Consider the following 27,939-nt stretch of genomic DNA (forward strand, 5'->3'; position numbering starts at 1 on the left):
CATGTACGGTAAGTGGGGAAGCCTCTGTGCGTACATCTCTACATGTGTAGGCTCCCCCAAGCACCCCACCTGTGCTCAGTGTGTGGATGCCAGTGTGGGTAAGCTGTGCAGTATCAGGGGCTAATCTCACAGAACCCCTTCACATGACTAATACATGAAATACAGGCTATATTCTGTGCAATTCTGCTTCTTTGACTTAGCCCCCAATTCTTCATCTTGAAATGCTCTGAAAGCAGAAGCTCACTCCATGTAGGGAGCCCATCAGTTTGGCCGAAGGAAATAGTTGGGAGAAGAAAGGTAGCGTTAGGGAAGAGTTAGCAATATAACTATTTCCACTACCAGTTGAGTGGAATGTCATTGTCTTTTTCTGGGCTGTTAAAATATTTCCCAGGCATAGTGTATAGGAACAGGTTTCCTTGGCCAACTCTTAACCCTTACTTACATGACAGACATAAATTCTTAAATTGCTACTTTTAAATTTAGCACTTTTATTGCACTTTACCTCTTTTTAAGAAAGACACTACTAATATTGGGAGCGGGGGAGGGGGGAAGAATCAGTGCTACTTTTTAAATAAATAATTTGATACTACCACAGGCTAGAGACGGAGAATAGTTTTATTAGTATTTCTGAGTGGTTATAAATTATTTGTAATGTCAGTCGCATCTGGGAGCATTGGCCGAGATCTGGCACCACAGACGTTTCTTGCCAATAATAAAGAGCCACATCTTGTGTGGCTACATCCTCATTGTCATACTTCCACTGTGGCAAGAACTACAATTTAGAAGCATCTGAGTGTCAGGTGCTTCAAAACATCTGCCAAAGTGTTCAGCGACATTAAAGACTAATCGCTATTCTGCCCTTAAAAAGGCTGTGCTAACCTTTTGGGGTCCGTGAACACATTTGCCATGTGGGCAAATCATTGTGGGCACCATCCACACACCACACTACAAGAGAAGGCTTCTTTCAAGCCTAATTCCAGTAAGACAAGGGAATGTATGCAGATAGCCAACACACACGTGCAAATATGTATTTGAGCAAGCAGAATAGATGCATTTATGCAAAGCTCAGCACTAAAGCACAATTTTCAGCTGCTAGTTTAATGGCGTGTTGCAGATAAGAAACCACTAGTTATTTTCTAGAAGGAACACTGGATGAGTAAGGATTTAAAATAGCACAATATAATACAGCATAAATTCTGTAGTCTTTAAACTATGTTTCCAGTAAGGGTACTAACCTTGCACGAATTTTTCCCCCCAGTGGTCCCTGCTGCATCTGTGGTAGAATCGCACCAAATTCTTCGCATCACCACACACTGAGTCATATGACATAATTTACAGATGTAGCTTAGTAAGTCTAGGCAATTTGTCGTTTATTATCAGTGGTAGCATATTGTTTTCAGGAGGAAGATCAGCCTGAGCTAGAGAATACAAAACCGTGCCTTCTCATATCAGCTGCTAAAAATCACAAATGATTCATTTCCACTCATTTAGTGCGCTGCCTTCAGTACCCTAGGTGCAGATTTTTTAAATACTTGAAGTGTGCTTGCTGTGTTCTCACGTTGCCTCAGTGTTTGCATTTGCATGGGATAAAACTTCTTGTTGGAAACCTCCTGTAGAGTAGCAGCTGGGATGCCATTGTGGAAGAGCCATATAGGTCAGTATTTGTGCTCATGCTTTTTATATGCAAAAGGCCCAGAGGTCAATCCCCAGCATAGGGTTTGGAAAGATGACTGACTGAAGCCCTGCGGAGCTGCTGTCACTCAGTGTAGTTAATACACAGTTATTTGAGCCAGTATTTTCTGACTCAGTATAAGGCAGCTTCCTAGGTCTTGGGGCTGAATACTGTGGCACCTACCCTAACATTTTTTTTTTATCCAGCTTTTTAAAAATAATAATTTGTCACTCCTTTCTTTTCTCCACTCCAGCCCCAGGTTATCCGTGACTTATTTGGACTTCAGGTTCATGCCATCCAATGTTTAACATGTTTGCTATTAAGATTTGGCATGCTTTTATAGGAAGCTAAAGTGTGTCCCAATCCACTACGTACAATGTAGAGGAGGAGATTCTGAAGGATGCCCCATTCACTTCAAAGCAAGTAGCAGGTCCACAGGCACAGCTCTTTGCACATGTAGGGCTGCCCTTCCATTGAAGTGAGCAAGAAAACATTTGTGGGCAGGAGAACTTCCTCTATGCACACTAGATCAGGTACCAGGCTATGGCTTACACTACAAGCATGTCAGCATACAAGCAAAAAGTAACAGTCAATGTTCTTATGCCTTTCTTTGATGTTTCTCCAAAGCAGCTCCCATGCCCGAAAAGGCAAGCCATTACTCAGTTCAAAAAGTTGTCTTGTCTCTTCAGGGGTGACAGTTGCTTTCAGGAAGAATTAATATCCCAAATGTAATTTCTCTTACTTGCACGCAAGTGACTTTGACTCAAGAACGTCATAAGCTATGTGGCAAATTGCAATGTGTTGATTTTTCTGGTTGTGGAAATTCTAAGTTACTGTAAAATTAAGCATTTAAACCCTTAGTAAATTCAGTCTTCTATGCATTGAACAGCAATATTTCTTTACACACATTTACTAGACAAGAAACCTGGTCACAATATTAAATCTTCTAATTCTCTATTACCCTTGCATTCAGATAAAGTATTTTCTCCCTTCAAAAAGCCTTGAATCTCCTGCTGAAAATGCCTTAACTGATCAAACTTATTTATGTAATTTATTTATTTAGTGTCTCAGTGTTCATTAATGCATTTCTCTCCCTAAGTGGTGAATGTATCCTAACCTCACAAAGCTCTGAAATGAATACCAATGATACAGTAGTGTTTATTCTTACTTTGGAAGTGAACCCAGTTTTTCTGTGTTAAGAAACCTTTGTATGTATATTTTGTAAATCTAGCAGCATTTTCTTCTTCGGTGTGCACAACAAAACTGCAGGCCACCTGACAACTGTGTCCTTGAACTACTTGTAACTTGAGTAATAGCAGGGAAGCCTGTGTCATGCAGCTTCTATTATGTAAAAATGGAGGAATGCCATGAACTCTGGATACCCAACCTTCATTAGTGGACAAAAGCGGAGATAGGCAAGCTCTCGCAAACGTACCTGTGGATTAACTTTGATCTCCCAATTGTTGTCCCAAATTATTATATTTAGAGCTAGTCTGAGGGCTCAAAAGAATGCTCCAAGTCCAGCCAGTTTTCAGAGTTCCCAGATGCCATACCTGCTAGCCCACTTTCCTGAAACTAACTTCCCCCTAGAGAGAAAGAGGAAAAGAAGGAAGGGCCCTTGCATGCTACCACTTCTGCCTGAAAAGTAGAGAGGATTCAGTATTGGAGAGCAGGAGCCAGGGGAAAGGTCTTTTGGGGACTGCAAGAGCTGGGTGAGAAGCCTAAGAATCTTATGGCTAAAATTTTAATTCAGTCTCGCTTCTCAGACATTCATGTCCAAATCCAATCTGAGCTGGCTTCCCTGTTCAGATAGGAAAGCAAGTCTGGATGATCTTAAAACCGATCAGTGTTTTGCATATATGACAGTGTTGCAGGGAAGGCACTACTCCCTGCCCGTTTAGTTTTGTAACTTAAGCAGAAAATGAAGGTTGGGTGGCTGCAGTTTCACTGACCTATTTTGGTGTTGATTTCCCCCTCCCCTTTTATTGTACCACACTGTTTGTGATTATTACTCCATGGTTGACATTTGCACTTTAATAAAGAGATGAGAATCTTACAAAATGCTACATGCTTGAGCTGTTCTTGTGATAAAATCAAAGGACTTAAGATACCTTCTGTCTGCTCATAGCAAAGTGAGGTATGTCTTGAATTACCAGGGAGCAGCGTGTGGAAGAAAATGCTTAGCAAGTTATCAAAAAACGTGAGCTTCCAGAGAATTGCCATTAAAAGTGAAAAATAATCACGGGGTGGCACAAAGGCAGGCACAATATTAAGGAAAGCCCATTCGTATTGCCCACTAGTAATAAGGACAGAAAGCTAGAATTTGTTACCACATACTGTTTAATGGTATTTTCCCCAACAACAACATCAGGCACCCATGTAAAGGTACAGGGCCTGAAATAGGTTTTCTGCTAAAAAAAAAAAAGAGTCCCAGATTGTAGCACGGTGTAGGGAAATTCAGCTAACTGACATGACTATCAAGGAAATATCTCAGTTTTTGCCATCAAAATAATCCATTTTTCATTCCTACAACCCAGCTCCGGTGGTTGCATATCAAAGAGACTGACAAGCCAAGTCAAAGTAATTAACAATAAGTTTATCTAATGTGGAAACTGTTGATTTACACAAATCCACATTTCTTCTGAGTTTTCTCCTGAGATTATGGAAGTTCAATATTTTGTGCTGACAAACCTGTGTTTTGTAGGCTTAAGCCACTTTGAAAGCAAGCGTGCATGTCAGCACACTTAATTCTGTCCACATGTTAGAAAATCAAAACTCCAGGGTATCAAATTCTAAAGAAGTTCTTGCTTGAGACTGGGATTTGGCTTTTATTCAGATTTCCCCCACATGCTGTACTATCTGGTCATTGTAACAAGTGCCATTTCTACAATTGGCTTTCCATAATGAATCATGTTTTCTAACAAAGCCAATCAATTGTTATAAAATCTCTTAACAACATCTTGAAACAAACAGAAACTCTAATTTGATTGTGCAAACTTGAAACAATGTGGTTTTCAAGGCCTCTGTGCACAAGGTGCCTATTTTTACCAATCTGCATGAGTTTTACTTTGTTTGGTGAGTCTTCTAGAATGTTGTTGTTGTTGTTTAGTCGTTTAGTCGTGTCCGACTCTTCGTGACCCCATGGACCAGAGCATGCCAGGCACTCCTGACTTCTACTGCCTCCCGCAGTTTGGTCAAACTCATGCTGGTAGCTTCAAGAACACTGTCCAACCATCTCATCCTCTGTCGTCCCCTTGTCCTTGTGCCCTCCATCTTTCCCAACATTCAGGGAGACCCTGGAAAGGGTCTTTTCAAGGGAGACCCTCTTCTACAGTAAGTTCAGATATTCATTGCACATACTCCCATTCAACCCTTCTTTGCACAGTTTACCAAGGGATGCCTGGCTGTGAAGATATTGTAAATCTAGAGGGAAACTAGCCCATTTACCACAAAACCAGAAGAAGAGGCCAACATGCATTTGTGTCAAGGCCTCTCATCTTTGAACTAGGTCCCCCCCCCCATGGCCATTTGTTCTTAACTCAAAGCTACTTTCCTTCTTTTATTTAAGCTACTTACAGATTAAGTTAAATAAAAACAGGAAGCCAAGTTTTAAGCAGCATCGCCTTCAAAAACAATCTATTAAATGTCAATTCATACTTCATTTTATTTACATCTACAAGGAATGTTTCAAGTATGCCAACAGCACATCTAATATGTACAGGGATTGATGCAGATTTAATATAGGAATGCCAAGGCTTACATTTTCATCACTGACAACACACACACAGACCAGCTGTTTCACACACAAAATGGTAAGTATGCTGGCCATGATCCAAGGAACCAAGGTGATTTCTGCACACGCACAGGAACTTTACATGTTCTCCATCTGTCATAACTGAAAATCCTCTTGTTCAGGAGGGGATGGGAGCTGGAAACAAAATCCGACGAAAGCCTCCTGTACATATGCAGGTTCATTAACTATGTGCGCTAGGGTCTTGGGATCCCTGCAGTTAGCTAGAATCTAAATTATCAAGTCACACAAATGGCACAGCATGAACTTGAAAAACAATTTTGAACTTGCAATATTAGAAAGCAACCATGCTCAACTCCTTGTCTATCATTCAAGCAAGTGGCAGCTGTTAACTGTGAGCTACTGAAGAATTCAAGCTTAGCATTCAGCCATCGACAACTCCATTCTATTTCTTCCCACGCAAAGAAGTTTCTTACTGGTGCTTATTTTCGGTGGATGCCATCGATACATCATCACTTCATAGGAAACAGTTGTGCTGCAGATGTACAGTACTAATGTCTGCTACAAAAGAAAAGGCACAAGTTTATCCCAGCTTTGCACATGGGTATTTATTTATCGGTGATAAATACATTGGGAAACAAAAGAAGCAACTCCCTTAGTGTTTGACTTAGAACGCAGCAACTTTAAAATATGATCATGGAGCATCCAGAAAGTATAAAACAATGCAGCTACGTAAGAACATGAATCATTCCCAAAATAAAATTATAAAGGAGCCTCTTACTTTAATTGTCTCAAAGAACATACAAAACTACCAGATCCTGCCACACTAAACCTCAAGCAAAAATGCTTATGAAATTGTTCTCTTAACATCGGGATAAAAAATACACAAAACCTACCTGAAATTCAAGTGTTCTAGTAGCACAAATCCATCTAGGAAAGAATAAAATAAATTATATTCATAAATCTTAATATTTTAGGCATATGCAAAATCCTCCAAACATACCGTATTTTTCCATCTATGATGCCCCTTATTTGGGGGGACTCAGATTTAAGAAAATGGGAGAAGATGTATCTGTGTATAAGATGCCCCCTAACCTTTGACATTTTTAAGGAAAAAGACCTAGTCATACACGGAAAAATACAGTAAATGCCTTAAAACTGGTGAATAGTCAAAGATAAGCCAAGAATAGGTTTTCCTAACTCAAACTGCCAGAGTCAAATACTGATCCAAGTAAACAATCCATAGTCCATCATTGGTAGCAGAGTTTTGGTTTCTGGAGAAAAGGGAGTCTGGTTCTCAGCTGTAGAAGGGTCTGGGGAGCCCAGAATTTCATTTGAGCTACTTACACATTCAGATTGCTTCCTTGCAATACCCAATGCCCAGTTTGTGATAATTGAGACTGCCAACTCTCCTCTCACCCACCCATACTGTTTTGTTTAAAGGTAAAGGTACCCCTGCCCGTACAGGCCAGTCTTGACAGACTCTAGGGTTGTGCACCCATCTCACTTAAGAGGCCGGGGGCCAGCGCTGTCCGGAGACACTTCCGGGTCACGTGGCAAGTGTGACAAAGCTGCATCTGGCAAGCCAGCACCAGCGCAGCACACGGAAACGCCGTTTACCTTCCCGCCAATAAGCGGTCCCTATTTATCTACTTGCACCCGGAGGTGCTTTCGAACTGCTAGGTTGGCAGGCGCTGGGACTGAGCAACGGGAGCGCACCCCACCGCGGGGATTCGAACCGCCAACCTTTCGATCGGCAAGCCCTAGGCACTGAGGCTTTTACCCACAGCGCCATCCGCGTCCCTGTTTTGTTTTGTTTTGTTGTAAACTGTTTTGTTTACACTCTGCTTAAAACATGGCCGTTCCATTCAACACCACTCGGAAAACTTACATTTGCCTTCAGAATTCCGACATATCAATTGGTTCCCTTCCGTAATATCAATGACTTCAAGTTGTTCACCTGCCGTGATCCTCAAGTCAAGTTTTCCTTTGGTCAAAGTATTTGAGCAGTGTGCAACTGCGGTATTGATTACCCCAATCTCCTTATCATACTGAGAGAAGGGAATAAGAAAATAAATAAAGATGCAATCGAAAGTACACTTACTGGAAAAAGACCCATTGAAAATAATGGGGTTACTTTCAATTAAGCATAGGTAGCCAAAAGGGCTTGGGCATCCTGAATGGTTCTTTGAACAAAAGATATACACAAACTTACATCACAAGCTGCTTTGCAAAGTCTCATGTTTCAGAGGTAGGCTGCCACACAGCATCAGGATGGCTGAGCATATGGATGAATGTTTGAGAAATGCAAGGCCAAACCTTCATTGGGCATGCAGAAGAACTAGTTGTATTATTATTTGGATTTCAGGCTATATCATGAGTTTGAACATTTCTAATCACTATTAGAGTGGATCTGCAGCCTTCTGAATAGACCATGAAATATATGAATGATGCCTACGTTTTTTTTGGTTTTGTTTGTTTAAAAATAATCCTAGTATCCAACCCACCAGGTATTAAAGGTAAAGGTAAAGGACCCCTGATGGTTAAGACCAGTCACGAACGACTCTGGGGTTGCGGCGCTCATTTTGCTTTACTGGTCGAGGGAGCTGGTGTTTGTCCGCAGACAGTTTTTCTGGGTCATGTGGCCAGCATGACTAAGCCGCTTCTGGCGAAACCAGAGCAGTGCACGGAAACGCCGTTTACCAGGTATTAGGGCTCCCAAAATATAGCAGCAGCAAGGTTGATTTCCCCAAAGTCTCAGAAGCAGATTTAAAATGAAAATGAACACTAGATTTTTTTAAAAAATTAGACTGTTTCAGTTCAACTCCATTAAATATTAAACTATGGAAAACATTAGGAGGGGACAGCTAGAAAAATGTAACAAGTGCTGTCTCCAGCATCGTAAATCCTAACCATCACCACCTAAAACACTATAAAAGATCATACAAACACCCTCATACCTGAGGGTGTTCAGCTGCTGGAAAGTGTCAAGCATCAAAACTGGGATAACCTCTTAGGAGGTTTATGTCCTGGCTTACCAGAGACATCATATAAGTAGCTGGAAATACTCCTGACTGGGCTCAAGCAGCTGATTTGAAAAATCAGCATCAGATCTAGAAAACATTTCCTTGTATTGGAGCCCTATTTTAGTATGTTTCTAGCAAACGTGTGCCATGATGATTGCTGCGTTCTGCAGCCTACAATTCTTCAGGTACTTCTATACTTTGCAGCTCGCAGGTTTCTATCTGAACCAACGCCCAGAATCCTTGGCAAACTGCTGAAAAATTACCTATGCAACTAATGACAAAATAATTTAAACAGAACAGTTTTCTGGAACGTTGCAGCTCACAGTTCTGTACATGACAGGAGGTGACAGATTGCGCAATAGACTTTCATGCACCATACACATGCAAGAGTTGACTCTGCATTGCAGGTAACCATGCCAACATATTCCAAGCTTTTTGTAAAAACAGAATAAGGAAACCTACCATGAACTTCTCTCTAAACTGCTTTTCTTCTTTTGTCATCTTGCTATTCTTCTCTAAAGCATGTTTCTTGACTTTGAAGAAATTTCTTGAGGAAGGCCTATGAAGAAAGAATATACATACGATAAACCAGCAACTCAATGTAAGCAATTCAGAACAAAAGTGGGATGGTATTGGAATAAGATGGAGGCATATAAGAGCACGTTTCACAAGTGAGAAGAAAGCATCCGTGTTGAGTATACTTATCTGGAAGCAAGTCTCACTGAACTCAGTGGAACTTACTTCTGCATAGACATGCAAAGGAAAATGTCACAAATTTCACTGAACATACTTCAGAATAACATGCATAGGAGTCTCTTGTAAGAATGCCATTTAATCTAGAAGATATCATTTGTAAAAGTTATTAAGGGAGAAAATTTATTAAGCCAAATGTATTTTCTAGTCAACATAGACTTTATATCCAATTTAAAAACTTCTATCCTGCATCTCTAAATGTTAGCTTTACAATACAGGAATTGTGTCTACGTATGCACGTAAACTTTTTAAATACCAAAAGGACAGAAGAACAAAAGGACACTAGCAAATATTAGAGAAATAAAAAATTACAGCCTAGTTTGGAGGCAATGAGAAACCATGATTTGTTGCTACAGAAGTGAGCCTTGGAGAGCCTTGGGCTTGGCTTCCCTCTCTTCTATCAAACATGATTTCAAACTAACCATGGTTCCCTTGATGTCCAAACACAGGAACATCCAGTTTGCTTAAACTACAATTAGTGAGAGAACAAGGTACGGTCAAAGCATGGTTTCAGAACCTGATTTCTTTTCACTAATTACAGTTTGTGGAGCGGGGGATCAACTACAGTTGCTTCAAGGCTTTCCATTACTAATATTTAGTGAGGAGCAAAGAGAGTGGCTTTATTTTAGGATAGATTCCCATAGCTTCCTGAAGCAAATAGGAAATAATGACAAATACACCTTTTCATGGCATTTTGGGGCCGTCAACATTTCTCCACCAACCCTTCTCTTTTGACTTGAGGAACTTTAACTTCCCATTTTATGAATCTCATTTTTCTCTCCAGAGAAAAGGGGAAACACCAGGTTTCCTAATGGCACACATGCTGCAAAAAATGCTGATGCTCCAAAGAGAGACAATGAGTCTCAGCGAGATCAACCACAATACCCCACACAAACAGGCCTCATTTCATGCACCACTGAATCACAAAAACATTTTCCAATAGGAATCATGTAGTTACAGCAGTACACAGACTTGCAGCTCAATAGGTTGCAAGTGGAGAACCAAGCAGTTTTATTCAACTATAGAGCTGAAAGGGGTTTTTTATATATATAAAAAATGTAAACATAGAACAGATGTCAAAAATTAAAATTTCCTTCGAATGCCGCATGAATTTCATCTCCATGGCTTTCTACCCCACGAAGAGACAGTTATACATTTAGTAGTCAATTATTCTCATGCTGCTGAAAAACTAATTCTTTTTTATCATGCTCATTTGCACCATCTCTATCTCCGACACACATTCTCACACTGCACACATACATGCATTCATATAGACATGCAGTGCACACACCCATTCATTCTCACTAACATTCACAAACACATCCACACACTTTCTATAACCTCCCCACCTCATCCAAGTGCAATTAAACTTGAAAACTTGAAGCTTATTTGCAATCTAATTGAGGCAGGGGGTGGTTTTGTTTGGGGGGGGTGTCACTGTGTTTGATGACAGGAGGGTTAACCCTTCCTTCCCAAGCTGCAAGTCTTCCCCTCAAATGCCCCCTGGCTCTGTATTTAGGCTTGAGAAAAGTCTCCTATTGCATTCAATAGGAGGCTTTTTCAAGCTTATATGTGGTGTGGGAGGTTGTGGGGGCGGGCTGCAGAGCTCCACATGGGGAGGCCTCCTAGGCAGGATGTGACCACAGGTGCCAGCAGCCAGCATGCACGCGCGCGCGCACACACACACACACCACACCACCACCACCACCACCACCACCACCACCACCATGGATTCAAGACTCAAGCTTGTCATCACATCTGTTAACCTAGAGCCATTGCCACAATTCACAAACTGGGCGGGGGGGGGGTGATCCTGAATCCACAAGAAAAGCAGTCTATGGGGTACATCTATGCTGCAAACCTGTTTTGTTTTTGTCCTGCTATCATGGCCCCTCCAAAGATTGCTAGAAATGTGTTGCTTGGGGAGAATGCCAATAATTTTCAGAAATCGCTAGCTCCCTTTGCACAAAGGGGATGCTCTTAAGATCTGCTGAGACTGTAGCATAAATAAAACCAAATGCATATCCTTCATATTCTGAGGCAGATGGTGTGGCTCAAAATGGAGTACTAGAGGTATTCTTGCTCAGATAAATTCACTGTGGACTATGTATTAAGCAAGCATACCGGGAGGTCCATCTTCAGAGCAGCAGAATCATTTACATAACACTACTGCTGGCAATAGAATTTTGGTTATGAGAGCAAAATGTCATTTATCACAGTTTTTACCTACTTTGTATCATTTTGTTCTGCGTCGATGTTGTCATACACCATGCTTTCTGGGGCCATAACATCTGTTGTCAAAAGCACATGTGGATGTTATTATCTGTCATTTACAATGTACCTAAACTTTCCTAAGTGCTGTACAAAGATTTTTAAACAGGCCACACCCCCTGCCTACAGGTTTATAATCTCATAGACATGACACAAAAGGAGACAAAGTGATCTGGAGCAGGGCCATAGGTAAGGGGTGGTGATGTGGGCCCTGCCAGGGGCACAGGCGAGAGGGGGGTGCCAAATCGGCTAAAATATGTCCATAAATGTGTCTATAAATAAAAATGTTGATTATTGCCTCATAAAAAAAGGTTTTTAAAATTGGGTGAATTGAATGGGTGGAGGAAGGGGTTTGAGGAGAAAAGAAAGAAGAACTAATTTGTCCATGGATGGGGGTGCAATCTGGATGGTTCTGCCAGGGGTGCAAGACCACCTAGCTACGGCTCTGATCTGGAGCAGGATATGGGAGAAAAGGGAAACACACACAGATGAGCAACTGTCCATTAAAGTTTCAGCACTGCAACAGTTAACTCAGTTACAAACAATACTGTAATCCAGGGGCTGGACTCCAGCTCCTGTTTCCCTTCTACAAGCCATTTAATGCACAAATCGGAAATTAAACCTGCCTCAACATCTAAATCAATTCACAAAGCGTCTAATTGTTCAAAAATCTAGAAAGTGGATAACCTGCTCTTCAAATCAGGGAAATTGCCACCTCTCAAATCCTAGGCAACTTGCTTGTGGCATGAGGGTCATTTGCCTTCCCGGCACCTGTATAATAAGCCTTAAAATTGCTAATCAAGCAGTAACCTTTGAAAATAACATTCTGGTTTGTATGAAATATAGCTCTGTGGGTTTTCAGTGCACACAAAGGCAGATTCATCCTGTAAGATCAGTGGCAGTAGGTGCATGAAAATATGTCTGGGTTGCATTTAGTTGTTGTAAACAATTGTTATGATGTAAATTATAGGCTGTGTTATAAAAACCAGCAATTACATCTCGTGACCTGTCTACTTCTCCATCCTCAGTGTCAGAGACACCTCACCTCCACAACCCCAATGTGTTCAAAAGGGAGGCAGTTTCCAGTATGGGACACATCAGCTTACCCAGATTTGGTGCAGAACTGGAAAGGATGCTGAGGAGAAAAACAAAACAAAATCTAAGTTGTGTGTTTCAACATGGTTCATAAATTTCAGTACTGGTTGTATGCAGTTAAAGACTTTGAAGAAGGCTTTTGCATGCACACATCCACTTTCTCATCACACTTACATTTTGGATGAACATTAGAACAAATTGTTAAACATCTGCTACCTAACCATATCCTGTACTGTTTACAGTATTATGCTAACGTGGCTAAGTAACACCGAGAATAAATCAATGCTGCAGGGAGGAATAGAATATATGAAAAGACAAGGAGAAAAGTGGCCTCAAGAGTTCATGAGCTATTTGACTTCTACACATAGGACTCTGTTTCTTATCAGTCTTAACCAGTGTTAATCAGAGATTATGGGAGTTGGAGTCCAACCCAGAGGGCTGCGGTCTCTCCATCTGTGCCATACACTCCTTTTGAACCCAACTCTTTTAAAACTCATTTTAAAAAATCCTTTGTTGTTGTTTAGTCGTTTAGTTGTGTCCGACTCTTTGTGACCCCACGGACCAGATCACGCCAGGCACTCCTGTCTTCCACTGCCTCCCACAGTTTGGTCAAACTCATGCTGGTAGCTTCGAGAACACTATCCAACCATCTCGTCCTCTGCCGTCCCCTTCTCCTTGTGCCCTCAATCTTCAGGATCTTCAGGAGCCTCAGCTTCAGGATCTGTCCTTGCAGTGAGCACTGAGGGCTGATTTCCTTCAGAATGGATAGGTTTGATCTTCTTGAAGTCCATGGGACTCTCAAGAGTCTCCTCCAGCATCATAATTCAAAAGCATCAATTCTTTGGTGATCAGCCTTCTTTATGGTCCAGCTCTCACTTCCATACATCACTACTGGGGATCCTTACGTATCCATATATCCATCATGGCAAACACCATTTTGTAACTAACAGCAGGTACGTAATTACAAGAGAGTTACATTTGTAAAGTCCTGGGGGTGTTTTGTCCAATAGAGCTCCTTCTGACTTGAGCAGCAACAAGATCATAGGACCAGTGGAAGAAGAGTGGGCAAAGAGGAGAGCCTAACATGACTACACTATTCTAAGGTGAGCCAGCTATGCAGAGAGGCTGATGCAGAAGGAAGTCAGCTGAAATGTATGCAAGCACTAGTGAGCAGCTGAGCATGAAACAACTGTTCAAGGTGTTAGAATTCCTTTGGCAGGTTGCACAACAGATCCTGGAATTACAAGTTACATAATCATTTTCTTGAGAATCCTGGCAAGGGTGGGGAGAGGGAAGGTCTGTAGCTAGAGCATTTGCTCTATGTGCGGATGGTCCCTGGTTCAGTCCCCAGCATGTTGCGGTAGGGCTGGGACGCATTCTGGTCTGAAGCCTTGGAGAGCTACTGCCAATCAGTATAGACTAGTGTTTCCCAAACATGGGGTTCCAACTGTTTTTGGACTACAACTCCCATCATTCCTGACCACTGGTCCTGATGGCTAGGGCTGGTGGGAGTTGTAGTCCAAAAACAGCTGGAGGCCCAAGTTTGGGAAACACTTGTATAGGCAATACTGAACTAGATAGAGTAATGGTCTCTCTCAGCCAGCTTCCTATATTCCCCCGTGTTTTGATCCTAAAGAGATACAAAAATAGATAAAATGTAATTACACTGGGCAACAATTTTTTACTTTTTGAATGTTGTCTAGATTTCTACAACTGATTTAAGGTATTTTTGCATTGCTGAATCAGGAAATGGCATCCGTTTCTCTCCATCAGGTCAGGTTTTCTGTAAACTGAATGGTGGGCATTGATAAAGGTAAGTACACGTAAATTGCATGTTGCTTCACCATTTTTCAAACTTCAGGGCTTGAACTTCTGTTTCTTGGAACTCCTGGAATGCTCAGCAGCACGGAGGTCTCTCTTCAGAGTCCAACAATAGTCAGCCATCATAACTGCGTCCCAGAGACCCTGATACCTGGTCTCCATCTCTTTCATGTCCTGATGGAATCTCTCCCCCTGCTCGTCACTCATTGAACCCAGGTTCTCAGGAAACCGGTCCATATGTGAAATTAGGTAGTGCATCTTGACGCTCATGTTGCAGCCCAGGTTTCTGAAAGCAGTCAGCATGTTGTTGACAAGTTCTGCGTAGTTTCTGGCCTTATTGTTGCCAAGAAAGTTCTTCACTACCAGAACAAATGCCTTCCATGCTTCCAGTTCCACTTCGTTCATTGAGTTTCCGAACTCTGGATCTCTGATGAGCTGACGGATCTGAGGACCGTCAAAGATGCCAGCTTTCAACTTCTCCATGGTCAATCCTGGAAAAGCCTGGCACAAGAAAATGAAGCAGTCACCATCCTTGTCCAGAGCCTTGGTGAACTGCTTGATTAAGCCGAGCTTGATGTGCAGCGGTGGGAAGAGTATTCTGTCTCTGTCCACCAGAGGGCCGTTGATGACGTTCCTTTCTTTGCAAGGCACCAATTCCTCCCGCACAGGCCAGTCCTTCTTCGTGTAATGCTGAGCACGGTCCCTACTATCCCACATGCACAGAAAACATGGGTACTTGGTGAAGCCAGACTGTTGTCCCAACAAAAAGTTCACCAGGGGGTTGGACTCGATGGCCCTTGTGGTCTCTTCCAACTCTATGATTCTATCTTCAGGTCAACACAAATAAACCGCTTATGCTGATCATAACCAATTTTCTCCAGCACATACTTCACCGCTTCATAGTTCTCCTTCAGTGTACTCGAGTGAGCCAGGGGTATAGAGGCAAACTGGTTGCCGTTGTGTAGCAGAACACATTTCAGTGATCGCTTGCTGCTGTCAATGAACAGTCTCCAATCTTTGGGTTCGTACTGTGGCACTCCAAGCTTGAGCAGAAGCTGCGCAATATCTGCAAAGTACACCAAGTCCTTCTCTTCCGAGAAAAAACGGAGGTACTCTTGATGCCTGTTGCGCAAGAAGCTGATGTGAGCACTGTCAGAGAGGAGGTTTTTTCCCTTCAATCTGGATGCCAACAGTTCGGCAGAGTCCTTTGACAAGCTGAGGTCACGAACTAGATCATTCAACTCCTTTTGGGAAAATGGATGTGGAGCATCATCTTCAAGAACCACTTCTTCTTCATGTCCTTCAACACTGGAGGCATCTTCGTCACTAATGTCAGCAAGTTCTCCGAAGATAGGCACTGAAATTTCATCACAATGAGCTACAGGACGACGTGCTGATTGAAGATCAGGATACTTTGTGAGGCCGCTGCCCCATTAACTTAGTTTTGATCCTCCAACTTTATGCTTTGCTGGACCAATTTATGGAAGATTTCGAGGTTTTATGACTTCAAACTGATCCCTTTTTGACACAATCACCCAGAACTATCGGACCTGAATACTTCTTGTCATTAAAATAATCATTTCCAATCAAACCAATTATTTGACAAGGCATTTTACCCCCACCAACTTCTTCTAAAATGCTCCACACAAGCGTACATGTGAACAAAAACGTAAAAAAAGACATGTGGCCATAGCTCAAAAACTTGAGCTGATTGAGCAAAACCAATGTCATTTTTGGATTCAGCGCATCAGATTCATCCTAAATCAGCTGAAAAAACGCAGACAACAAATTTGTTGTTGACCAGTGTTATCTGTTGAGTATTAGCAAGCATTTGACATTATCAGCTGCCCTTTCATCTCTCCAAATGCCAGAATTGGGGGGTGACAACTTTTCAGTACAGACACAGTTCTGGGCACCAGGCAGTTTTATAGTCATATGCACATGAAGCCAGCTAGTAAATCAAGGAAGATTACTTTGCTTTCAGGATAAAGGGCAGCTGTTGATTTAAATTAAGACTACATACCGTGAATTCTCTTTTAAGTGTGAATTTTTCATTTTGAATTTTCCTTTCTTGAAAAATTTCCCAAGTCCCTTTAATTTTTCTTTGACATCACTAGGTAAAGAAAAGGTTAAAAACATAAGATTAAATCCAGAACTGGGAAGTTATGCACATTCATCCTTTATCACCATTTATGAATGTGAAGTTGATTGGCAATAAGGTTAAGACTAGCAAAAGGCAGTCATTCTGATTATGGCAGATTCATAATTAATGTCTGGAATTCAATACCACAATATGTAGTCATTTCTACTAACTTAAGAGGTATTTGAAAGGGGTTAGACAAATCCATGGTATAGAGGTCTAAATGGAACATGGGTGTTCTGAGGGACTACTAGATACTATTTATTTAAATGTGTATCTTTCCTTTTCACCAATGGTGTTCAAAAGTGAAAATTCAGAGGTCTTCCCCTTCATAGTGTATGAAAACCTACTTAAACTGCCAGTTCTGAGGTAAAAGACAGGAAACAAAGCACTCACTCTGACTTGGTTGAACTATAGCCTTCACTTCGAACATCCTCATAGGTTTCTTCACAGGCATACTCTGAAACTTGATAGACATTTAGATCTCTTTAATAACACAATTCCCAGCAGTGAATTATTATCTGAACAGAAAGTCAAATGCTTGGAGATGCTAAGGGGTGCAGCAACGAAGTTTAATGTACAACAGACCTTTTATTATGCCTTATTAACATAGCACAAGCATTTCTTTTAAGCCTTAAGGAGTAACCCCCTCTGCAATCCAAACTCGGTGGCCAGCCACCGCTGCATCCACATTACTACTACAGTACTATAGACGGCAACAATTTTCTGCATGTGCAACTGATACGCAATTGCCGATTTGCAGGTCCTTTGAGGCCTGGGAGAGGGCAGAACGGGGGTGGGGAGAGCAGAATAGGGGGGCTTATGTGGGGGGACACCTGTGCAAAATGGTTGCTGCCTGTACGGTGCTCAAGCTGGCCAGGGCAGATGGAGGGCAAGAAAAATGCCTCTTCCCTGCACCAGCTCCCCAACTGGTAAAGGAAAGACACCTGGATCAGACCTTTTGCCATCACATGATGGCACAGGGACACCTCTCCCCTGAAATGCCCTGTTTGGGCATGGGGGTGGGTAGTCCACTATCTACCACCTGTGGTAGCTTCTGCCTGCCTACTCTTTGGGTATGGAGAAGTGGGGCCCTCAGAAGCAGTGACAGAGCAGGGCTGGATGGAGGGATACCTCTGCCTCATCCAAACCCCTTCCAGCATGGCAGATTGGTGTATGTGTATGGATTGCCTTGTAAATTGTTGTGAAGGAGAAGGAAGGGTCAAGTGAATTTCAAATTCAGCACATCTTTCAAGGGGAATAACCAACAGGACTACTTTCACATAAAAGAAAGGAACTATTGGAAGGTCAATAAGCATTGAATTATTCAACCTATAAACCTCTACATGAGGACATGTTAAATGAGCTATACCTATATGGTGCTTTAACTAGTGTCTTTAAAATACCAACTTATTTTAATAAGTTTTGCTAATGCTATACAGCCCATATACTCCCAGAGCAAAAAGAGAGAAGTCTATAAAATAACTGAACCAGAAGACCAGATTAGAAACTAGCACTTTCCCCTCAACTAAACCTCAACATAAAGACACATTTAAAAAACAGGGATAACTATGACTTCCACCATCACACACGGAATGGCTGCTGTTAAGTATTATTGTGGGCTAATCAGTCTCTCATAAAAGGGCCATTTTTGTCCCTGACAGTACGATTATAACCCCTGAACATTTTAAATGCAGTTGCTTCAAATATAGTTAAGCAGGCAAATTGAATCTGCTCACTCACAAGAGGTTTGACTCATGCATAGTTGGAGATAGTTAGCCACTAACTTTAAGCCCCATTGATTTCAGTGGGCCTGTTCAAAGTATGATAATAACCGACCCAAAGTCACTCAGTAAACTTTTGTGATGGATCCATACGATCACTTGGCCTAACTTAGGAAAGCAAGGGTAGGGGGTATGCTGCCTTGAGCTCTTTCAGTAAAAACTGTAGTAATACAAAAAGCTATATAATAAAGGTCCCATCAAAATAACGGTGAACAAGAACCTCTCAAATCACTGAACATGTGCATAAGCAGATTAAGAAAACATTGAAGACAGCCCCAAAGGGATCTGGCAGAATGTAGTGTGCATCCTATTAGTGGGGACTAGGCATGCTTCAGACTCGGAAGTCACATCATAACAACTCCATACAGCACGAATGCAGAACTTGTGTCCTCCTAGATGTTGCTGGATTAAACTCCCATGAGCCGTAGCCAGTATAGCTGATAGTCAGGAATAGTGGGAGTTGTAGTCCCAGCAACATCTGGAGGGCTACAAGGCCCTTGTTCCTGCCATGCAGCCTCAAGAGATTTAATGGATGGAGAAGAAAGCGTTATTTCTGATTCCTAGAAGGTTTTATCCTGTACAATAAGAAAATAGACTGAACACCAATTCCTATTTTGTACATTACTCATCAACCAGAGGTTATCAGGAGACCACAAATTTGGATTGGCAAAGGTGTTCTGAACTAGGATTATAATGCTTTTAAAAAAGCATTCTATACATGCTATTTCCACCTATCTATTATAACCCTTGTTATACTTGTTTAATAACTTTATTATTTTTTTAAGAAAAAGGATAGTGTTACTTTCACACTTACAGGTATCTGAAGTCAGTGAGCTGTGGGCATCAGAAGTTTGACTGCAACAGAAACAATTTTAAAAAGAGTTGTGATGAATATGTGCTTCAGATTTCGAAAGACATTTCCAAAACTTACATCTACACCTGGACACTCTGTTAGTACTCACAGTTCTCTCTGTATTCCTTCCACGTCATCATACACTTCCTCATGAACTTGCACCACTTTGGGAGTCCTTGGAGCCAGACTTGAATTGTCTTCATCTGTTTTCAAGGCTTCCAGGCACACATAATCATCTGAAACTAGAGCAAAATTCCTGCTTACAAGCCTTCCCGAGCCTATACAAAATTGATGCATTACCTAAACTTCTTAATGCTGCAATCGCAAAGCAGAATCCTACGTTTCTCAGGTAGGACTATCATGAGTGTATCAACCTCTCCACACATGCCTCCTCAAAAATCTACAGCCAACCAACATTCTCAGTCCTTACTGCCTGCTATGCTTCCAGCCTTCTTAGGACTCAATAGTGCTTGAGAAGCTACAGCATACTGATGTTTAACAACATCCAGTTTTGTATCTCATTTCTCTCCTAAGGTTTGACCATAATGTTACAGTAGCTAATCAAAAGGCTGACTTTGGGTGGGATCTGTGGTAACAACAACAACAACAACAACAAAAGCACAACCTTGAGGATGGATGTGTAGAGCAGTGGTTCCCAACCTAGGAGACACTGGCCACTGGGAAGGGATGGGGAGTTACCCAAGGGGTCCGTCCACAAAGAATGTTCCTCTAAACGGCTTGATCATTTCCTCTGCTGTCCTCTTCTGCTTCACATCTCTAGGAGCGCTGTGTTATCGCTGAGGCATTTATGACCATTGGCAAGCACAAGATTGCCACTGAGTGCAATGTTTCCCTGCTGTTATTTCTTGGTTGGCAATGTTTCCCTGCTGTTATTTCTTGGTTGGTAGTTAGTGTGAGGTGCATTTAAAAGAACAAGTGGTGGCAAGGCATGGAAACAGCAAGTTTTGACCTTGCCCTCCATGCTTCTGCTGGTTTGTCTGCAGAGGTGTGTTGTGCCTAGGTTTTTCTGGACTTTGATACTGCACTACACATAGGGCTTATTGGCGGGAGGTAGAATACATGGCATGGTGGATTGAAGGCCCTTCATTGGATTTTAGCGGACTACATACTGTGGACCATTGATGGGCTTCATTCATCCTAATTACTGATTTCATTCGGGCGCCTGAGTTTTGGCATTATCAGGGAGTATTTCTAGTGCTCTGTGGAAATAAATTCTGTGGACGAGGGTTGCCTAATTTTTGGGTGGGGGACTGGATTAGGTAAGTTTTAGGGGCAGATCTTTGGAGGCTGTTTTAGGATTTGCTACTCATGCCCACTAGCTTATTTAAAAAATGCAAATAAATAAAATAATAAATATAAATAACAGATCATTAAATGAACTGTATATATAAATAGCTTTATTTACAGAGATTAGGGAATTCACTGGATTATACAAATGATGGTTCTGATTCTATACAGAATATGCTACATTTGTATCTATGAAAGTTTGCATTTTAATTCATTTGAGGATTACTTCAAATGGGTTGCATTTGAGTTCAGTTGGATATAAATAATTTTGTATTTAGTTGTAATTTGATTGATTAGTTGGGCTATCATTGGGTCTACTGAGGAAATGAATAAATTTCTAATTATAAATAAAAATATATGCCATACATTTAGCAATTGATTAATAGGGTTGATTGGTGGGTACATTGGGGAAATAATAATAATAATAATAATAATAATAATAATAATAATAATAATAATAATAATATCTTTATTGTCATTGCCCCCTTCGGGGACAACGAAATTACTTGACTGCTCCATAAAAACACTAATAAATGAATGAATTTATAGTTATGAACAAGTTAATATTGAATACCTCTTAGAATTAATTGCTTGAATTGATAATTGGTGGGTTACATTGGGGGAATAAATAAATATTTTTTGCCACCTCCTTTGATTTTGGCACATTTACAAATTAATTGAAAAGCATTATTGAGGTCATAATAGTTGTTTGCCATTATGTGTTTTTTCAATTAAAAGAGCCTAAAATGGTGACAATTAGCATGGAGGGCATATTCAATACTTGCAAAGGTGGAGAACTACTGGGGCAGATAACACTCAACAAGAGGTCATTTATTATGAAAAGAAAGAAAAAGTGCCTTCTTTAGTTTCCAAGTTTTTAATCCGAATATGTTGTTCTCTGGAAGACAGCAACTTGAAAAGAATAGAAATGATGATAAGAAACTGGGGAAAAGGATATGTTTCATATTTTCCTTGAAAGGGAGCGAAACATAATTTAAAGCGTTTCCCCATTCATCTTCTTCAGGTAGACCCACATTTGGCCCTTGAGCATTCAAACCCTACCCACACCCACCCAAACTATTCCATTCTGTTTTCTCTCCGCTATCACACAAACCCTGCTGAGGCAAGCTAATGGCTTTCTGTGGGAGTCGCAAATGCATCTAACGGCTGGATTAAGCTTTAACACAGCAGTGTTTATACTTGGAAAAGATGTAACAGCATGAAACGAGCCCAGCTTCCAGCTCACAAACACTGTGGCGAGGCTCTTTTATATTTGAAAGCAGAACAGGTTACATTAGGGAAGCTGTCAGAGAAGATTCACAAACAGCACACGTGTCATCACAACATTTAAAGGCAGCACCAACTTTTTGCCAAGAGAATCCGCATGCATAAGAGAGAGGGGGCTCATTGTTTGAGTGACAAGACAAGCTCAAACTAAAGTCATTGCACAGCAGGACTGGAATAATTTAGAAAACAAGGTCTTGTTCTATTCTTAGTTGATCAGACAAACCTGATGGAGGGGGGGATTACAGCCATGTACCCCATTTATCTATTTAATACAAGTTCTGGGTTCTTCTCCAACTGTTCTCATGGAAAAAATATATATTGCACCTTATGGAGCAATTAAAGCATGAATTATCTAGCTGTGATTGTTACAACAACCCCATAAGACAAAACCAGAATCATCATCTCCATATTTCCCAGGGGGGTGTAACTGCACAGTGTAAACCATACTGTACTCAGATTAAATTAAAGTAGTAGCAAAAAGTAACTCACCGTTTCCATCTTTTGCCAGCTGTACCCTAGCGAAAGATGGTGCTGTCTCCTCTTGAAGTATGCCCTTCTCACCTCTATATTCTCCAGTGATTTTTGGTTTAGCGAGCATAGCTCCTGGGGCACAAATCTAACAGTAAACATTGTGAAACTCAGGTTATAGCCTTTTCAAGACATTCCTTCCCTGGTTCTTGTTATATCGAACAATGACATGACAGTCATTATCTGTGCATGTTTGCATCCCACCTTTCTTCCAGCTTGGAAATCAAGGCTGTGAGAAGGTTTGAGAAATCATCTGGTGGTGGTGGTTGCTCTACAGACCAACATAAAGGGAATATGGAAAAGGTTGGGGTCCACTGTGGTTATTCCTGAGCTAACGAAAGATCACCAGCATTTCCACTGACTAATTTTTAAGAGTCATACTTGATGTTTGCTATGCACATGTACTTTAAGGCCTAAAAGAGTAGCACCACCACAGGGTATTCCCTTATGTGCTTCTATTTAAATATACCTTGGCTGATTCTTTAGCTTGTTGGCGTTTTGTCGTTTCATGATTCCAGGGTGGTCCTCTCTCTTCTGTATCCTCTGTTTTAGAGCTGAAATTTCAACATATATTGTAACTCATGCCACAATATTATAAATATAATATGGAGGTCTGCATTAATATAGATCCAAAATATATTTCAGTGGACATCTAAGGTAGCTTTAGAATAAGACTATACATATATCTTCAATCCTATTCACTACAATAGATATACATTCCTGTTTGGGAATTTTGTCTGGACTGCAAAATGGTGGGAATGATCAAGAGTCATACATATTCCCTAGAGCAGCTGTGTATTGGAGTTTGCATTTAACTTGCAACTTTCAAAACAATCCATATACAGTGGTACCTCAGGTTAAGTACTTAATTCGTTCTGGAGGTCCGTTCTTAACCTGAAACTGTTCTTAACCTGAAGCACCACTTTAGCTAATGGGGCCTCCTGCTGCGCCTGCGCCGCCGGAACACGATTTCTGTTCTCATCCTGAAGCAAAGTTCTTAACCTGAGGTACTATTTCTGGATTAGCGGAGTATGTAACCTGAAGCGTATGTAACCTGAAGCATCTGTAACCTGAAGCGCCTGTAACCTGAAGCGTCTGTAACCCGAGGTACCACTATAGTATGTTTGAACTGCGGTGCTGTCTTATCACCTGCTATTCGGCTAATACCCCACTGGGCCTTCTTGTGGCAGCTACTCCTTTTCCTGTTGGCCCTTGCTCACACGTACACACCTCCTTCAGTGACCTGTCAAAGCCACCACTGTCTTTTCCTCACAAAGGCATTAGCCACTGAAACACCCAGGTTAAGTTGCTATAGAATGCCATTTTTCTAGTGTTTCAGCTGTAAAAATTAGGATTGATAAAAACAGGTGGTAATGAGTTGAATCACAAAAATATGTGAAAATGCAAAGTCTGATGAGTAATCAAGTGGACTAACTCTGTAACGTGTTCCACAGTAGTTTCATTCTGCTTTGTCCATTATTAGGAGACAAAACTCATTGACAGTTCAATAAGGTTGCATGCCCATCATTATGTAGCATAGCCATGTTCTAGGCTGGGGTAGGCAACCCCATGGGGGTCATTTAACCTGCCCCCAAGCTGCCCCCGAACCAAGCCACCCGCTTAGTGAGTCCCCACGCACTGCACTAAACCAGCGCAGCATGGCATGGGGATGGAAATCGTGTCTGTGCATGCTCAGACTCCGGAAATCGTGTCTGCGCAGACGCCAGAAATTGCGGTGATGCGTGCTCACACATGATCCGGCCCACAGAGGGATCTCCGCTGGAGTGAACCAGCCCTGGCAAGGTCAACCTTGCCAACCCCTGTTCTAGGCTATATGCTCTAGCACTGAAATAGCAGCATCTCATAGAGGGCAAAAACAGAAACTTTTGCCTACAGGAGGTTTGCTCCCTCATGCTGTTAACCAGTGTATTTTGACTCACAGAACCTATTTTAATTTATAATACTCCAGATTTGCATTGGGTGAACTAGTTCTTTGACAGAATGAGGGTGAAATCTATTCAGAGTTTTCCAACAAACTCAGAAGATACCTGTAGATTACTCCTTTGATCTGCCTCCCTCATGGCAACACTCCCTCATGGCAACAGATTTTATCAGGGGCTCAGCAATAACAGTATGCTTCTAAATGTCCCCAGCAACATCTGCCACACACCCAAAAAGGAACCAGCAAGCCCATCACCATCAGTGGACGCAGTCAAGCCAGTTCTGCCTTTGTTGATCTCACTTATGTCTATTGCTGACAGTCAAGTTCACTTGTTCAAAAGTGATGGAAATTAATGAGCGATAGTCAACCAAGTTTTACTCAGAGTAGGTGAACTGAAATTAATGGATCTAACCAGTGGCGTAGCGTGGGGGGTGCCAGGGGTGCCAGCCGCACCGGGCGCAACATTTGGGGGGCGCGCGTTTGGCCGGCCCTCCTTGAGGAAGCAGGAACCCCGCTGTCCAGGCGGAGAGACCTCCTCCCGCCGCCAGCCTTTGGAAGGCTGCTCCGAAGCCTGGCGGTGGGGCAGAGAGCAGTGGCGTAGTGTGGGGGGTGCAGGGGGTGCACGCCGCCTGCCATGCCGCCCTGGCTGCTTCAACCGCGTCCGACAGCCGGCTCGAGGCTCCTTCCGGCCGGGTCTCCCGACGGGGCGCTGCGGGCGGAGGCTCCGGCACCAAGCGCCACGCCGCCCAGGCTCGGGTCGCTGTCTGGATGCGCGCAGCCCACCAAACGCACCATCTGCGGCGCTCTAGTGCCTGCGCGCCAAGACCGCCCACCCGCCCCGACGGGCCCCCCTCACCCGCGCCGGAGGCCGGTCGACGCACTGGCCCCAGAGCCGCCCCCTCCCCGCGCCAGAAAGAAGCCGCATCGGGACTAGCCGGGCCGGGGAGGGGGACTGAGAAGGCTGCGCCGCGACGCCCAAAGATGCGCGTCTTGACGCAAAGGGGCCCGCGGCACCCAGACGCGGAAGGGACCCTCTCCCCCTGACCCGCCACTGAACTGCAATTTCCAGCTCCCTTGGCAAATCCCAGTCCCCAATCCCCAAGATGCTTTATTTGAGGCAGGGGTCCTTTAATTGCAAAAACAACACCACGGAGGGCAGTAGTCACCACGACGTTTGCCCCAGAGTAGAGCCGTCAGTATTAATGACCATGGTTAGGGGTTAGGGGGCGCAAATTACTTGACTTGCCCCGGGTTTGGGGGCGCAAATTACTTGCCTTGCCCCGGGTGCTGATAACCCACGCTACGCCGCTGGATCTAACTTAGTCATGTTAATCAATGTCAATGTTGCTACTTTAATTAAAACTTGCCTGAATACCACCAAATGTGCTTAAATTTGGGAGGATCATTTTTACAGTGATTTGGCACCACTGTTATTTTTGTGCCATGCAAGTATGTCTAGAGCAGATTACCAAACATTCCAAAAGGAAAGATGTAGTAGTCATAGGGCCCTGATATCTATTGATTTCTATTGATCTATTGATCAGCTACCCTGCTGTCTATTGAAACTCAAACTTTGCCAAGAATATAATGCCCAACAAATCCCTTAATACCCTCACTGACAATATCATTTCACAGAAGGTAGAAAAAGCAACAAGGGGACCACTTCTCTTGGATCTGGTCCTCACCAACAGGGAGGAACTGATCGATGGTGAAACTACAGGGAACCTTGGGAGGAAATTATAATGATCTCTTGGGTTTCATTATACACAGATAAGAGAAAGTTGAATGTAATTGGACATGCACTATGGACTTTAAGAAGGCTGATTTCAAAAAGCTTAAGTAACTACGGATCGAAGTCCCATGGTCCCATGCTCAAAGAGAAGGAGTCCAAAATGGATGGGAAATTCTTAAAGGTGAAATATTGAAGGCACAAGGGCCTTCAAAATTCCAACAAGAAAGAAAAATGAGAGACACCTAAAGCAACATGTGGCTGCATAAGGAGCATCCAGATGAGCTGAGATGTAAGAAAGGAATGTATAAGAAATGGAAGAAAGGGAAAACCATGAAGGAAGAGTATACATAAGTAGCCAACAGTTGCCGGGAGATGGTTGGCAGACCAAAGCTCAGAATGGCTTGTAAAAGAAGTTAAAAATAATAATAATGGTTTCTTTGGCTAGATTTGAAACAAGAGAAAGAACACACAGTGCCCAACCTAGAGGTAACTGAATAAATGATGCAAGGAGGGAGCTGCAGCCCAAGATATGAAAGGAGGTGGTTAGGGAACACCTAGCTCCTTTAAATTCAAATCTCCAGGGCCTGATGGGTACTAAACAGTATCCAAGGGTACTAAAGGAGCCTGTGGGTGTAATCTCAAGCCTCTGTCTATAATCTTTGAGAATTCTTGGAGAACAGGTGAGATCCTTAAAGACTGGAGGCAGGCAAATATTGTCCCCTTCTTCAAAAAGGAGGAAAAAGAAGACCCAGGTAACTACTGACCGGAGAGCTTGACACTGATTCCAGGAAAGGTCCTAGAACAGTTGGTCTGTGAGCACTTAGAAAAGGATAATTTGAATGCTATGACCCAGGCTTCCTGTTTCTGCCTGTGCCAGGAATGGAGGTCTTCCTTGACATCTCAGGGAGCTACAGACAGAGATAAACAAAGAATGATGGGGGGAACTCATTCTTTGAATTCCTCTCTAGGTGGGAGAGGTATGGGCTTTCACCTGTGGACTGCCCTGCAGTCTGGCACTCCCTATGGAATGTGAGGGCAGGCAAAGGCACTGGGTGCATGGAGCACTCTGACTGCCGTGACTCCCCCCCCCCCAATCCGTTCCTGGAAACAGAGGATATCCTGCTAATTGGGCTTTAATTGGAGTAAAGTACAGGCGCGTGCTAGGAGCAATGAGATGACAAACTGCGGAACATTTTGGCTGCAAGGATTTAAAGGCTGGAATTGAGATAAGGTTTCATTCAGTGCCAGAGACAGTGGGGGGAGGGGACTCCATGGTTGTTTCTTCAAAGTTTTTCTTCTACATTTCTGATTTGGCAACCCTCTTTGGAATGCAACATTAAAATATAATACAAAATGTGAGATTGAAAGGAACTGAATTAATATCATGGAATTTAGCATCAAACTGGAACTGCGTGTATGAGTGGAATGGAGGGAGAGAGAAAGGGAGGGAAGTTTCACTCTTTGAAAGGACTATGTTGGAATATAGAAAGAAAACACCCCTACTCTCAATTATTTTCAAAGGAAAGTGAAGGAGACAGACAATTTTGAATGTATTCTAACTGGAAGGATAACTGGCTATAAATGTTCAGCTGAAAGAAGGAAAGGAGTCTGCCAGCTGCAAGATCAGAGGTTTCCATATTAATCATTGGAGTTTGGAATCAGACCACTCTTCCTAGGTTGAAAAAAATGGTGAGGACAGTTTATTTGTTGGAACAGAGGGATCTCTAACAAGCTCTTGAATCATGGGATGAAGTGACACAGAGGCTTTTGGAAAACTGAGATAACTGCTTCCCTCGAGTCATGATGGGAAATATCAACAGTTGGAAGAATGAAGGACACAGCACCATATATGGTTGGGACAACATCACGGGGTGGGGGTGGGGAATATCACACACAGGAAAGAACAATGATTACAGACTAACTCACTTGAAACTTTATAAATTACTTAATAAATCAATATGAAGTGAAATAAGATT

The 27,939-nt window shown here is 42.3% G+C and overlaps 2 protein-coding genes across 4 annotated transcripts in view; one reads left to right on the plus strand and one right to left on the minus strand.

Moving 5' to 3' along the window:
* Positions 1-27,939, plus strand: part of PRKAA2 (protein kinase AMP-activated catalytic subunit alpha 2) — a 67,187-nt gene that overhangs the window by 28,643 nt on the left and 10,605 nt on the right. The window lies entirely within an intron of this gene.
* The window catches only part of FYB2 (FYN binding protein 2), a 38,483-nt gene continuing 15,823 nt past the window's right edge, over positions 5,280-27,939 (minus strand). For 2 of the 3 annotated variants that reach the window (XM_081196881.1, XM_081196883.1), the window contains exons 8-19: positions 22,759-22,843; positions 22,251-22,377; positions 19,276-19,408; positions 19,128-19,168; positions 16,926-16,995; positions 16,413-16,502; positions 12,580-12,608; positions 11,433-11,493; positions 8,912-9,008; positions 7,315-7,474; positions 6,320-6,353; positions 5,280-5,984 (exon numbers count right to left, since the gene is read on the minus strand). In XM_081196881.1, the coding sequence (XP_081053007.1) occupies positions 5,975-5,984; positions 6,320-6,353; positions 7,315-7,474; positions 8,912-9,008; positions 11,433-11,493; positions 12,580-12,608; positions 16,413-16,502; positions 16,926-16,995; positions 19,128-19,168; positions 19,276-19,408; positions 22,251-22,377; positions 22,759-22,843 (937 nt within the window). In that variant the 3' untranslated portion in view covers positions 5,280-5,974. The remainder of the gene's footprint in view (positions 5,985-6,319; positions 6,354-7,314; positions 7,475-8,911; positions 9,009-11,432; positions 11,494-12,579; positions 12,609-16,412; positions 16,503-16,925; positions 16,996-19,127; positions 19,169-19,275; positions 19,409-22,250; positions 22,378-22,758; positions 22,844-27,939) is intronic. The other variant, XM_081196882.1, reaches the window with a different exon arrangement.

Source organism: Podarcis bocagei, assembly GCF_964188305.1.
Source record: "Podarcis bocagei genome assembly, chromosome: 5".
Lineage (NCBI taxonomy): Eukaryota > Metazoa > Chordata > Lepidosauria > Squamata > Lacertidae > Podarcis > Podarcis bocagei.